Source organism: Hylobates moloch, unplaced genomic scaffold (genome assembly GCF_009828535.3).
Source record: "Hylobates moloch isolate HMO894 unplaced genomic scaffold, HMol_V3 SCAFFOLD_13, whole genome shotgun sequence".
NCBI classification, from domain to species: Eukaryota; Metazoa; Chordata; class Mammalia; order Primates; family Hylobatidae; genus Hylobates; species Hylobates moloch.
This window is the reverse complement of record NW_026652288.1, coordinates 37,092,299-37,106,029: the sequence shown is the minus strand read 5'-3', so window position 1 is coordinate 37,106,029 and position 13,731 is coordinate 37,092,299. Positions and strand designations below refer to the sequence as shown.

The window sequence follows — 13,731 nt, the reverse complement described above, 5'->3', positions numbered from 1 at the left end:
TGAATGTCTATGTTTATTGTAGTACTATTCATAATAGCAAAGACATGGAATCAACCTAAATGTCTATCAATGGTTACCTGGATAAAGAAAATGTGGTACATATACACCAAGGAATACTACACAACCATAAAAAAGAACAAGATTATGTGTAGCAATATGGATGGCACTGGATGCCATTATCCTAAGCAAATTAATAAAGGAACAGAAAACCAAATACTACATATTCTCACTTATAAATGGGAGCTAAACACTGAGTACACATGGACACACAGAACAGAAAAACAGACATCAGGGCCTACTTGAGAGCAGAGGGTGGGAGGACAAAGATCCAAAAACTACCTATTGGGTACTATGCTTATTACCTGGGTGGTGAAATAATCTGTACACCAAACCCACCAAAACATGCAATTTACCCATATAACGAACCCACTTATGTACCCCTTGGACCTAAAATAAAAGTTGGAAAATAATAATTAAAAATAAATAAATAAATGGTGCTGGAACAACTGGATATCCATATGCGACAGAATGAAACCAGACCCCTATGTCTCACCGTATACAAAAATCAACTGGAAATGGATTAAAGATTTAAATTTAAGACTCAAAACTATAAAACAACTAAAAGAAAACATAAAGGAAGTGCTTCAGGACATTGACCTAGGCAAAAATTCTCTGGTTAACACTGCAAAAGCATAGGCAGCAAAAACAAAAATAGACAAATGGGACTATATTAAACTAAACGCTTCTGCAGAGCAAAGGAAACTATCATCAGAGGGAATAGACAAAATTAAATGAGAGAAATTATTTGCAAACTATTTATCTGACAAGAGACTCAAATAACAGCAAAAAAAAAAAAAAAAAAAAAATCCAATTAAAAAGTTGGCAAATGGGCTGGGCACAATGACTCACACCTGTAATCCCAGGGCTTTGGGAGGCCAAGGCGGGCAGATTACCTGAGGTCAGGAGTTCAAGAACAACCTGGCCAACATGGTGAAACTCCATCTCTACTAAAAACACAAAAATTAGCCAGGGGTGGAGGTGGGCGCCCATCATCCCAGCTACTTGAGAAGCTGAGGCATGAGAATTGCTTGAACCCAAGAGACAGAGGTTGCAGTGAGCCAAGATCACATCACTGCACTCCACACTGCAGGACAGAGCAAGATTCCATCTTAAAAAAAAAAAAAAAAAAAGGTTTACACTGGGAAAAAAAGAGGGAACTTACTCCACTGCTCCACTAAAAGGGGAAGGAAATAAGAGAACAGAAATTAGGTGATTAGTAAATGATGAAGTTCCTTGGTGATGGCTTCTACTATCATCTTTGTTTCCTTCCCAGGTCTTGGGCATTTTTATCCAACAGGACTTGGGTCGTTGAAGAAAGCTTTTCAAACCACATCTCAAGGGTGTGACTCCTCTCTGAGCACATGGCCATCTGGGACAATGATGGCTTCCCCCCGCCTGATTTACCCTCACTTACCTGGATACCGTCTGTTTGTTTCTTTCCTTACAACCATCCAGGGCTCTTTCTCTTGCTCTAGTAACGTAATCACATCTGGTTTAGAAATGGAACTTCCTGCTTAAAAGAAATGACACATGTAGAATTTTTTTAATACAAAATTTTTTTTTTCAAATCTTTGTGACTTGCTTAAACTTACAATAAATTACAAGTCAAAACAATATTGAGAAGAGACTTCAGACAAGAGTGAGAGGTTGAGTGAGAGAACTCTTTTCTAACTATGTTAGAAAAGGACTTTCTTTCATTTAAACTCAGAATCTTATCCCTCGAAAAGAGGTATAACTGAATGGTTGACAGCAGGAAACTTCAAACCAGACTGCCAGGTTCAAATCCTGTCTCTGCTACTCACTAGCAGTATGACCTCAGGTAAGTCACTTAAACTCTGTCCTTCAGTTTTCCCAACTCTAAAATGGGGATGATACAATGCCTATTTTATAGGATTGATACTAAGACAAAATAAGTTATATATATGCAAAATACTTCTAACATTGCCTGATATACAGTAGCACAAAGTCAAAAATTATTGTTTATTATTGTCATTTATTTTGCATCCTTAGACATTTACAGCTCACTAAGTATACTCACTCAATGAAAATACATAAACTCAGTGGTCTGAAACTTTCAACTACAAAACAACAGAATGTTTATTGAAGGAAATGAAATGCATTCACTTTAGTGTTAAATGAATTTCTGTCAACCCAATCAGTATATGTAAATAACAGACATTTTTGTTTGTTTGTTTTTGGTTTTGAGACAGGGTCTCGGTCTATTGCCCAGGCTGGAGTGCAGTGATGGGTACAGCTCACTGCAGCCTCAACCTCCCAGTGATCACAGAGGCTTCTCTGATAGAAAAATTCAAGACACTCTTCTCCTTACAGGTGGGTTAGAAAAACAAAAACAAACCAACAAACAGAAAATCTACAGTAAATCTGAGATCAAACATAATATGAAACCTGGTTCTTAGACAGTATCTTTCAATGAATGTACAAGATTTCAAATTCAGCCCCATGGTCATGAAGAGACAGGCAATTACAGAGAGGACCAGCGTAACGAAGGAGGCCACTGTGGAGTAGGCAAGATGCAGGGGCTCCAGGGAGGTGCCTGTTTTCAACCCAACAAATCTTAATCCATTCCTTTGGGAACAAGAAGAAGGAATTCAGCCACCTCTTAAAAGATAGCCCTGAAATTCACGGTGAAGAAAGCTGATATTCCAGAAAACCGATATAAAAATAGCTGGGACCAATGACCTTACCCAGTGAGATCAGGTGGCTGTAGTTCTCCAACATCACATCCCTGTACAAGGTCCTCTGAGCGGGCTGCAGGCACTCCCACTCCTCCTGAGAGAAGTCAATGGCCACATCCCTGAATGTCACTGATCCCTGAAACCACAAACACATGTATTATGGTGAAATCGAAGAAAGCTGTTTCAAGATGAAAGGAGAGGAAGTGAAGGAGTGTACTGTAAGAAAAAAGCAATATGGAAATTCAGAGAGTGCCTGCACATTCTTCAAGAAGCCTCCTGCTGGCTGAGTATGGTGGCTCATGCCTATAGTCCCAGCACTTTGGGAAACAGAGATAGGAGGATTGCTTGAGCCTAGAAATTTGAGACCAGCCTGGGCAACATAACGATATCCCGTCTCTGCAAAAATTAAATAAGTAACTGTGTGTGGTATCACATACCTGTAGTCCCAGCTACTTGGGAGGCTGAGGTAGGAGTATCGCTTGAGCCCAGGAGTTCAAGGCTATAGTGAACTGTGATCACGCCACTGCACTCCAGCCTGGGCCACAGAGCAAGACTGTCTCAGAGAAAAAAAAAAAAGGTGGCGTACAATTGAAGAATGTTCTTAATCCTCAAGTTCATTATGGTATGAGATGATAGCAAAAGTATTTTTTCTTGTCATGACAAATGATTTTTATAAGCTGCATGAAAGTCAATACAACTGATATATTAGATTTATTCATTTTTTTCTATTTATACGTTGAGGACGGCCAGGGCCTCTAAGGATTTCCTCAATTCTGATAATTTTTTTTTTTTTTTCTGAGACAGAGTTTCACTCTGTTACCCAGGCTGGAGTGCAGTGGCACGATCGTGGCTCACTGCAACCTCCACCTCCCAGGTTCAAGCGATTCTCCTGCCTCAGCCTCCTGTGTAGCTGGGATTACAGGTGCGCACCACCACAACAGGCTAATTTTTTTAGAGATGGGGTTTCACCATGTTGGCCACGCTGGTCTCAAACTCCTGACCTCAAGTGATCCACCACCCGCCTTGGCCTCCCAAAGGGCTGGGATTGCATGCGTGAGCCACCACGTCCAGCCAGAGAATCTGCAATCACCTATCATTCATGCCCTGAATTATCTGCTCCCTGTTACTGCCCACTGTCCTCACCGATCATTTTCCTAAAAGCCTCATAAAGCAGATCACCTTGTCACACTTGCAGACTGAGGCCACTCACTATGGAATTCTACCTTAGCTACCTGGAAGGCTCTAGTCTGTGAAGTTTCCAAGTGTTCCCAAGTATGGTCAATCATCTGTAACTTATCAAACCCATAAGACCCTGTTTCCCTGTGGGGACTGATTCCTCTACTGTTCCAATATTCTTCCTGACCAAGGTCTGAGCACAGAGCACAGACTGAATAACTTTTTCAAAGAAAACATCAAAGCCAGTAGGAAACAGAGGTACAAATAGGAAGAGCACTGACTTTTTTTTTTTTTTTTGGTCACCAACCTTCACTGTAATGGGACAAACTGGGGTGTAAGATCATGGATGCTAGGTAAGAAGCTTCAGGTTAAATAACAACAGTCACCTAACATGAAAGTCACCATATTTCAAGGAAAAGAGAGAAACACCAACTTACATGGACCATGTTTCTAGAATTACAAAATTGGTCAATCTTCCTCGGGCTTCTTCCCTGGAAAACAACAACAACAAAAAAGGCCATAATTAAAGCTGTGTCTCAAAAGCAAATAACTATTTTATCCTCCATTCCTACTTCTCAACTACTCCTGCTAACACACACACTTCCACCCCCTCCCATCACTCCCCTTGTCCCCACACACATTCTCTCACAAATAAACTGGCAGTGAACGGGTGGAGTAGGGATGAAACCAAGCTCTTGCCTGCATCCCAGGGAACCTGTGGCAGAAGCATGAATGCCAAGCACAGGCATTTCTGCCTTGAAGTTGTGGCTTCCAGCCAGTCCTCCATTCTTGGGATACCTATCTTGGCCTAGGACTGGACCTCTGATCCTGCCCTTAGCAGATCCTCCTCCCCTAGTCCCACCTTTCAGAGCTGAGAAGGGATCGCATCATCAAAACCAGAACCTCTTTGTGAAATCAGGATTGGGTGCAGTGGGGGAAGGCATGAGAACTGGAAAGGATATAGACAGAATTGCACCGGCAGTGTTCAGCATTCTGAGTTCAGCAAAAGCCAGTTGGTTAATACAGTTCAGAACATCCACTTAATAGAATACAAAGTAAATATTAAATGTTCAAGATATATGATTAACAGAAAAATCAGGTTACAAAACAGGATAGATAATATGATTACATTTGTAAAATATATGTATATAGAAATACTAATAAAAAGACTAACAGACATTAATAGAAAAAAATTTAGAAACTTATATACATGTTAAGAGTTCTCCTCTGTCTATTGTAGCTCGTTTTCTTCTTTTTGCTTAAGAGCACTTCATGGCCGGGCACGGTGGCTCACACCTGTAATCCCAGCACTTTGGGAGGCCGAGGCAGGTAGATCACGAGGTCAGGAGATCGAGACCACCCTGGCCAACATGGTGATACCTCGTCTCTACTAAAAATACAAAAATTAGCTGGGTTTGGTGGCGCATGCCTGTAATCCCAGCTACTCGGGAGGCTGAGGCACGAGAATCGCTTGAACCCAGGAGGCGGAGGTTGCAGTAAGCTGAGATCGCACCACTGCACTCCAGCCTGGCAACAGAGAGAGCCTTCACATAAAAAAAAAAATTGTAACTACATCCAGGCATTAACTTGGAATATATATATAGTTATATTTACACACACACACACATATATATATAAATATATATATACACACACACACATACGTGTGTATATGCATCTCTATATATGGACCTATACAAATGTACATACACATTTCTTTCCTATGAGGAAACTTCTCCAAATTAGATGAAAGACACTTTTTATTTAGATATCTCCCTTTGAACTGGGGGGGAAAAAATCAGGATACTCTAATGAGCTGTTGTTTTTACTTAACGAGTTTGTTTCCTTTATTTTCCAATTCTTGACCAACACTAAGATGTCTATGTTTTTCTATGCATGTTGGAGCAATCTCTAGAAAAAATTGTCTACAAGTCCCCAACCAATGTCTTGTATGCATTAATGATAGTCTATTACTACTTTTGAAGTAAAAAATAAAAACAGAGTTATCAGGAAAAAAACCTGAGCCTGTCATGAGATTCAACAAAAGAGGTTAAAGTGACTATAACAAATAACATCAGCTAGTTCTAATATCCTTTAACTGTATCTCACCAATATAATTAGATATTCTCATTATCAAGATTCTTCTTTGAATGAACACAATGCAGATAAGTGGCATTTGCAAACTATGTGAGAAAATTTGTGGAATATACACCACCATGCTTGGTTCCCTTCTTCAACAAATAACCAATTAAAATATTATTTTAGATATAATCCTTATAGAATGCCTTTAGATAGAATTCTTATAGAATTCTTATACAAAAACCCTACCTTAGTATATGGGATTCATATACAATATAACAATTTCTTTTGGGGGGGCAGGGGTGGAGTCTCACTCTGTCACCCAGGCTGGAGTGCTGTGGTCTGATCTCGGCTCACTGCAACCTCAGCCTCCCAGGTTCAAACAATTCTCCTGCCTCAGCCTCCTGAGTAGCTGGGATTACAGGCGCCCGCCACCACCCTCGGCTGGTTTTTGTATTTTTAGTAGAGACAAGGTTTCACCATGTTGGCAAGTCTGGTCTCAAACTCCTGACCTCAAATGATCTGCCTGTCTCAGCCTCCTAAAGTGCTGGGATTACAGGTGTGAGCCACCGCACCCCGCCCCATGTAACATTTTCTTGAGTATTATTGTTCATAGCATGAATATTGCTTAATGATATATCAAATATTTTTCTTTTCATAATTCCTTATAGACATCCTTGTATTACCTGCATAATACTCTATCACTTGAGTCTATTATGATTAGCTTAATGATTTCTGTATTATAGGACACTTAGTTTATACAAGATCATTTACAATGTCATTCCAGATATCACAATCTTTTGATTCTAGACTACAGTTTCCCACCCTAGGCACTACTGACATATTGTGCTGGATAATTCTTAGTTGGGAGAGTGGGGAGAGGTATCCTGTGCATAACACAATGTTTAGCAGCATTCCTGACCTCTGTCCATTAGATCTAAGTAGCACCCTCCCCGACAGCATGACAACCAAAAGCTTCTAAACATCACCCCAGCTGAGAACCAATATTCTATCTAGATCAATGGATCCAAACCTCATGGGTCACATAAATTTTTTGATAATCTTATGAAATGATACATTATTTCTCCCGCTAAAACCCACATTTATAAATTTCTGTAATACTTCAATATTTTATTTCAAGAGCTTTTGGTCCCTGAGACCATAAAAGGAGTCACAGGAACTCAGGTTAAGAATTTCTGTCCTACATTCCTTACAGAAATAGGAAAAGACAAAAAATGCTAAAATTTGTATAGAACCACAAAAGACCCAAATAGCCAAAGCAATCTTGAGCAAAAGGAACAAAGTTGGAAGCATCAAACTATCTGACTTCAATATATACTACAAAGCTATAGTAACCAAAACAGCAGGGTACTGACATAAAAACAGACACACAGACCAAAGAAACGAAGAGAGAGGCCCGAATAAATCCATATATTTATAACCAACCGAGTTTTGAGGAGGGTACCAAGAACATACAATGGGGAAAAGAGAGAATCTTCAAAAAATACTGTTGTGAAAAGTAGGTATCCATAGCGGAAAAATGAAATTAGACCCTTATCTCAAACCATCATACAAAAATCAACTCTAAACAGATTAAAGACTTAAATGTAAGATCCTAAACTATGAAACAAATAGAAGAAAACATAGGGGGAAAGCTCTGTGAAACTGATCTGAGCAATGATTTTTTTTGGGATATGACCTCAAAAGCACAGGTAACAAAAGCAAAAATGAACGAATTAAATTATATCAAGCTAAAAAGCTTCTGCACAGAAAAGGAAACAATCAACAAAGTGAAGAGACATCTTGTAGAATGAGAGAAAATATTTGCAACCATATATATGATAAGAGATTAAGATCCAAAATATATGCAGAAGTCAAACAACTCAACAGCAAAAAAAAATCTGATTAAAAGATGGGCAAAGGACCTGAACAGGCACATCCCAAAAGAAGACATATAAATGGCCAACAGTTTATGAAAAAATACTCAAAATCACTAATCATAAGGGAAATGAAAATTAAACCCGCAATAAGATATTACCTCATCCCTGTTAGGGTGGCTACTGGAAAGACAAATGTTAACAAGTATTGGCAAGAATGTAGAGAAAAGGGAATGCTTACACACTGTGGGTGAGAATGTAGATGGGCACAGCCATTATGGAAAACAGTAGGGAGGTTCCTCAAAAAATTAGAAACAGAACTACCATATGATCCAGCCATCCCACTACTGGAATATATTTCCAAAGGAAATGAAATCCGTATGTCAAAGAGATATCAGCATACCCATGTTTGTTGCAGCACTATTCACAATAACCAAGATATGGCATCAACCTACGTGTCTAACAATGAATGAATGGATAAAGAAAATGTGGTATATATGCAGGTATATTTACACAAGGGAATACTATTTAGCCATAAAAAGCAGGAAATTCTGTCATTTGCAAAAGCATGGATGAACCTGGAGAACATCATATTAAGTGAAGTAAGCCAAGCATAGAAAGACACATGATCTCACTCTTCAGCCGAATCTAAAAAAGTTGATATCATAGAAGTGGAGAGTAGAATGGTATTTACAGATCTGGGGTAATATGGGTGAGGGAGGAAGGAGGGCAGTGTTGACTGGGGAAATGTTGGTCAAAGGATACAAAAATTCAGGAAGATAAGAGAAATAAGTTCAAGAGATCTATTACGCAACACGGTATCTACAATTAATAACAATATTCTGTAGTTCTTGAAAAATGCTAGGAGAGTGGATATTAAGTGTTCTCACCACAAAAATGATAACTATGTGAGGTAATGCATTGTTAATTAGCTAGATTTAGTCAGTCCACAAGGTATACATACCATAAAACATCATGTTGCACATGATAAATACATACAATTATATCTGTCGATTTAAAAAGAAAGAATTTCTGTCCTAGATCATTTGAGCCCCTCACTCATTTTCTTAATATATAAGCAGCAGTCACAATGAATCACATATTCCCAATGCTCCTGTTCTATAGAGAGTCAAGGGGAATGACTTAAAAACAACAGTTAAAACATATTAAACATTATTATATGCCTAGCACTGCTCTAAGGGGCTTTACGATATTAATTCGTTCTAATGACAGAACCAACATTCCAACCCAGATACTACGGATCCACTCCCCTATTTTTAACCACAACAGCGTACTGCCTCTCACAGTCCACACACACACACACACACACACACACACACACACATACACGCCTAAAACACAACTGGAGCTGCCAAACCTCAGAGAGATCTGGCAAGTATTACAAATATCATCTCATGGACTCCCTGGAAAAATCCTGGCTCTTGTTGATACCAATTTCTGTGCGGTCACTTTTCCACTACTGAATGCCTCACAGACTAATGGAGATCATCCAACCATCTCCATTCTTCCCTGTTTTGAAAATGAGGTCTGTAAAGACCAACTGATGTCTGGTGTGTGATTCCACCTAAACGCTAATCTCCTCCTTCCCAAATATGGGTCTAAAATGGAGCTTTAATATTAACTACTGGAGGTGTATTTCTATACCAGCTTCGAAAAAGAGAGCGCACAGGAAGGTGTGAATGATTTGCCAAATTGTTTTGTGACTATTAGGTGGAAAGGTGAAGGAGGGGGCAAGAATCAATTTGCATATCCCCCTAGATTCACTGAAAATTTAAGGGGAATCTCAGTATTCTAAAATCAAAAACGCATTTCTTGAACAAATACAAAGCATAAACTCACCCTTGACTTTTAGGTGTGCAGCAGTAACGCTCTCATCCTCCTCCAGGTCCTTCTTTTGGATAATAATACGACTGGAGAAGGATACGGCAAGCGTGAGACTCCAGGCATTTCTTGGAGCGCAGACTAAGTTTGAAAGCACCCTCCCTCCGTAGCCACAATTTCCCTCACTTCACACGAAATAGGACGGAAGTAAAAGGAAGAGGAATCGATTCAACCAGTACAACCAGTTTGGAGCTGGTTTCTGGGGACAGAGCTCTGAGGACGCTGTGGTTCTCAACATGTAGCTGCCCTCCTGGGGAACACTCGGGGGCACTTCTGCACTTTCTTGTGTAAAGCTTCATCCTCGGCTCAATATCTGACCTCCCTACTGGGGCCATCCCTCTGCTGCAGTCCCCGCAGCTGTGAAGGGAAAAGAGGGAGGAAGCAGCAGGAGCCTAGGGGAACCGGCACAGTGTCACTCAGCAAAGTGCGCTGCGTCCACACGCCCTCCCGGGCCTGTGCATAGAACCTCACGCACACACTCACACAGTCCCCTCCGTCACTCATGATCTCACAATCCCCCTCCTCTGATACCCGCGCACACGCACGCCTGGGGATCCGGCAGATCCCGTCTGCACCCCGGAGTTCCTACTCTGAGCGCCTCCCTCTAGCCCACCCGCACTGTCGGGTCAGTCAGGCTCGAGCCCCAATCCGCAGAGACCTCCCGCAGCCACCGATCTCTTCCTCAGACGCGAAGACCTTACCCCACTACGTCGTCGACCCCGGAGACCGGAAGTGGACTGGCGCGGTGGCCGCTGGGAAATACAGTCCTGAACAGAAAAGCCTCAGAAGCCTTGAGCTGTGATCCGTTCAGGTTGATCCCAGCATACTATGGGGGCTGACCCCTAAGGGAGCCGAGCCTAGTGGATTCGTGGGAGTTCCAGCCCGCGGGGTGCACAGGTTGTTGCCATGGGCAAGGATCCCCATCTGAGAGGAGCGTTTTCCTCTCGGAGCGTCAGTATAACTTACTTTTTCTCTCCATGGAGAATGCAAATAAGCAGAACTTTTAAAGAAAGAAGAATTTAAAGTAAAATTATGTCAACATGTAGGTGCTTTAACTCCTTTGTCTCAGACCCCAGCGACAGGCTTCCACTTCTCTGTGCTATTTGAAGGGGACTTAGGATAAATTTGAAAAGCTCGAACTAAAGAATTGGTTGGTTATATACTAGGAGAGGAAGTGTGGAATCAAATGTCCTGGATTCTTCGACACAATGTTCCTGTTATCTGGAGAGAAAAATGTGATTCAGGACGACATGGAAACGGATAAAAATACACAGAGAATTACTTGCCTTATCTTGAAGGATGAATAATTAACACTTTGTTAAAATAGTATAAACAAATGCAAAAAAGGGCTTGCTTTTCCTAGGAAGAGCCTGATTTCACTGTTGTAGTCTAACAATATTGAACTTTCAAAATCATTTTTCTAGTTTCCTATGCTACATAAGGAGGAAACATGGAATAATAAAGAGCAAAACGTCTTTTCATTCCAGAATTGTGACAGAAAACAAATAAGATGATTAACTCAACCATATCAATAATCACATTAAATGTAAATGGTCTAAACACCTTAATTTAAAAAGATTGTCAGATTGGATTTTTTAAAAAGTCAGACCCAAATGTCCATCAGTGATAGACTGGAGTAAGAAAATGTGGCACATATACACCATGGAATACTATGCAGCCATTAAAGGGATGAGTTCATGTCGTTTGTAGGGACATGGATGAAGCTGGAAACCATCATTCTGAGCAAACTATCACAAGGACAGAAAACCAAACACCACATGTTCTCAGTCATAGGTGAGAATTGAACAATGAGAACACTTGGACACAGGGTTGGGAACATCACACACCGGGGCCTGTCGTGGGGTGGGGGGAGGGGGAGGGATAGCATTAGAAGATATACCTAATGTAAATGACGAGTTAATGGGTACAGCACACCAACATGGCACATGTATACATATGCAACAAACCTGCACTTTGTGCACATGTACCCTAGAACTTAAAGTATAATTTAAAAAAAGGTAATTAAATAAATAAATAAAAAGTCAGACCCAAATGGGTGCTACCTACAGGTAATATGTTAAATGAAAAGCACTAAAAGGTTAAGAGTAAAAGGATGGAAAAATATACACCATCCTAACACTAGTCAAAAGAAAGCTGGAGTGGCTTTATTAAAAACAAAGTAGACTCCAGACAAAGACTATTACCAGGCATAAAGAAGGGTATATCATAATAATGATAAAGGAGATAGCTCATAGAGTAGAAAAAAACAAACATAAATTTTGCTCCTAAAAGCAAAGCTTCTAAGTATGGGAAGAAAAATCTGTCAGATCGAAAAGGAGACAGATCCACAATTATAGTCAGATATTTCAATATATCTCTCTTGGTAATTGATAGAACAAACACAGAAAAGCAACAGGGTATAGCAGATTTGAGCTACATATCAACTTACTTGATCTCATTTATATTTGAGAACACTCTCCTCAATGACAGTAAAATTCATCTATGTGGACAGGGTATACTTACCAGTATAGGCCATATTCTGGGCCATAAAATAAGTCTCAATAAATGTAAGAGGATTCGAGTCATACAAAGCATGTTCTTTGACAAAAATGGAATTAAATTAGAAATCAATAATAGCTGAGTATATAATATATTGTCCAAAGTAGTACAAATTTGAAAAGGTATGAATATTAAGGTAATTGAAATTATGTAATGTTTGAAAAATTCCTGTATTAATTATAATATTCTGTTATATTCTAAAGGGTGAAACAATAACATACATACATTAAAGCAAAATAACAATTTTGTAGTAAGGAAAAAAATTTTTAAGCTATTTATGTTGACTAAACATTAGAATAAAGAGGAGAATAATTATATTTAAGTATATTCTGATACTTTAATCAATTTCCTAACCAATATCACCATTCTTTTTAAGTATTTTCTTTCAATGTGGTCTATTATTTTTAAATTTTGATAAAATTTTATGCAATCTTCAATGTTGGACTTTATGTTTAATAAACTCAAAATTATAGCTACCTTCAAATGACTCTTCTCTGAACATCATACTTTTGAAATTGAGATATATACTCTGTATATACTAAGGTAACCAGAAGTCTCAGAATATATCCAATGAAATGGAAGATATCCTCACAAGTATTGTGAATATTGAATATGGAAAAATTAGATTACAGTTCATATTCTAGTAGTTAATATATCTTGCCTTCAAGGTACATCTCTTTTTTTGCCATCTCTTTTTTGTACCCTAAGAAGGGTACATTTCTTTGATAATTATTTTTACAAGGCAAACATATTGGTTCTATTTATGATTCCTTTGAATGTTAAGCCAAATTTAGATGCTGCAGTAACATAAGGCTTCTCAACTGCACTCCATTCTGACACAAATTGCAAATTGATCCAGTTAAAAATTGGAGCATCATCAAAAGACTATTCCCATTGCTGAAGAAATTCCTAAGTAAAATTGAAGAATTTCAAAATTAAATCCTGTATGCCATTTGATATTTCATGACTTAATTCATTCAGTTTCTCTCTTAATTTGTAGGACTAAATCCCATTGTCTTCATGTTGGCAAGTTCTGATAACTGAAATTCAGTTGAATTTCTATGTTGAATAGGAGTGGTAAGAGAAGACATCTTTGTCTTGTGCCAAACCAACACAATCTTAAACAACCAAAGGATTAAAGAATGAATACAAAAATTTAGAAAATATTTTAGATAAATACAAATAAAAACACATGTTACCAAAGTTTATGATATGCTTACTACTAAGAGAAAAATTTATAGCTCTACACGCCTATATAAAAGAAGAAAGATGTCAAATCAACAACCTAACTGTACAACTTTAGGAATTAGAACATGAAAAATAGCAAAAAGATAATAATAATAATAATAATAAAAGACAAGAAAGGAAGGAAATAAAATAAG

The 13,731-nt window shown here is 38.9% G+C and overlaps 2 protein-coding genes across 4 annotated transcripts in view; both read right to left on the bottom strand.

Moving 5' to 3' along the window:
• Positions 1-10,546, bottom strand: part of LOC116480685 (zinc finger protein 780B) — a 60,492-nt gene extending 49,946 nt beyond the window's left edge. Inside the window, exons 1-2 of one of the 3 annotated variants that reach the window (XM_058427042.1) lie at positions 10,492-10,546; positions 9,749-9,819 (exon numbers count right to left, since the gene is read on the bottom strand). The gene's annotated coding sequence lies outside the window, so the exon portion shown is untranslated. Of the gene's footprint in view, positions 1-9,748; positions 9,820-10,108 lie in introns of all 3 variants that reach the window. The other 2 variants (XM_032172928.2, XM_058427041.1) reach the window with 2 other exon arrangements.
• Positions 1-13,731, bottom strand: part of LOC116480687 (zinc finger protein 780A) — an 84,134-nt gene that overhangs the window by 7,280 nt on the left and 63,123 nt on the right. The window contains 3 exon segments of the mRNA XM_058427054.1: positions 1,475-1,570; positions 2,766-2,892; positions 4,370-4,423. Coding sequence (XP_058283037.1) covers positions 1,475-1,570; positions 2,766-2,892; positions 4,370-4,423 — 277 coding nt within the window.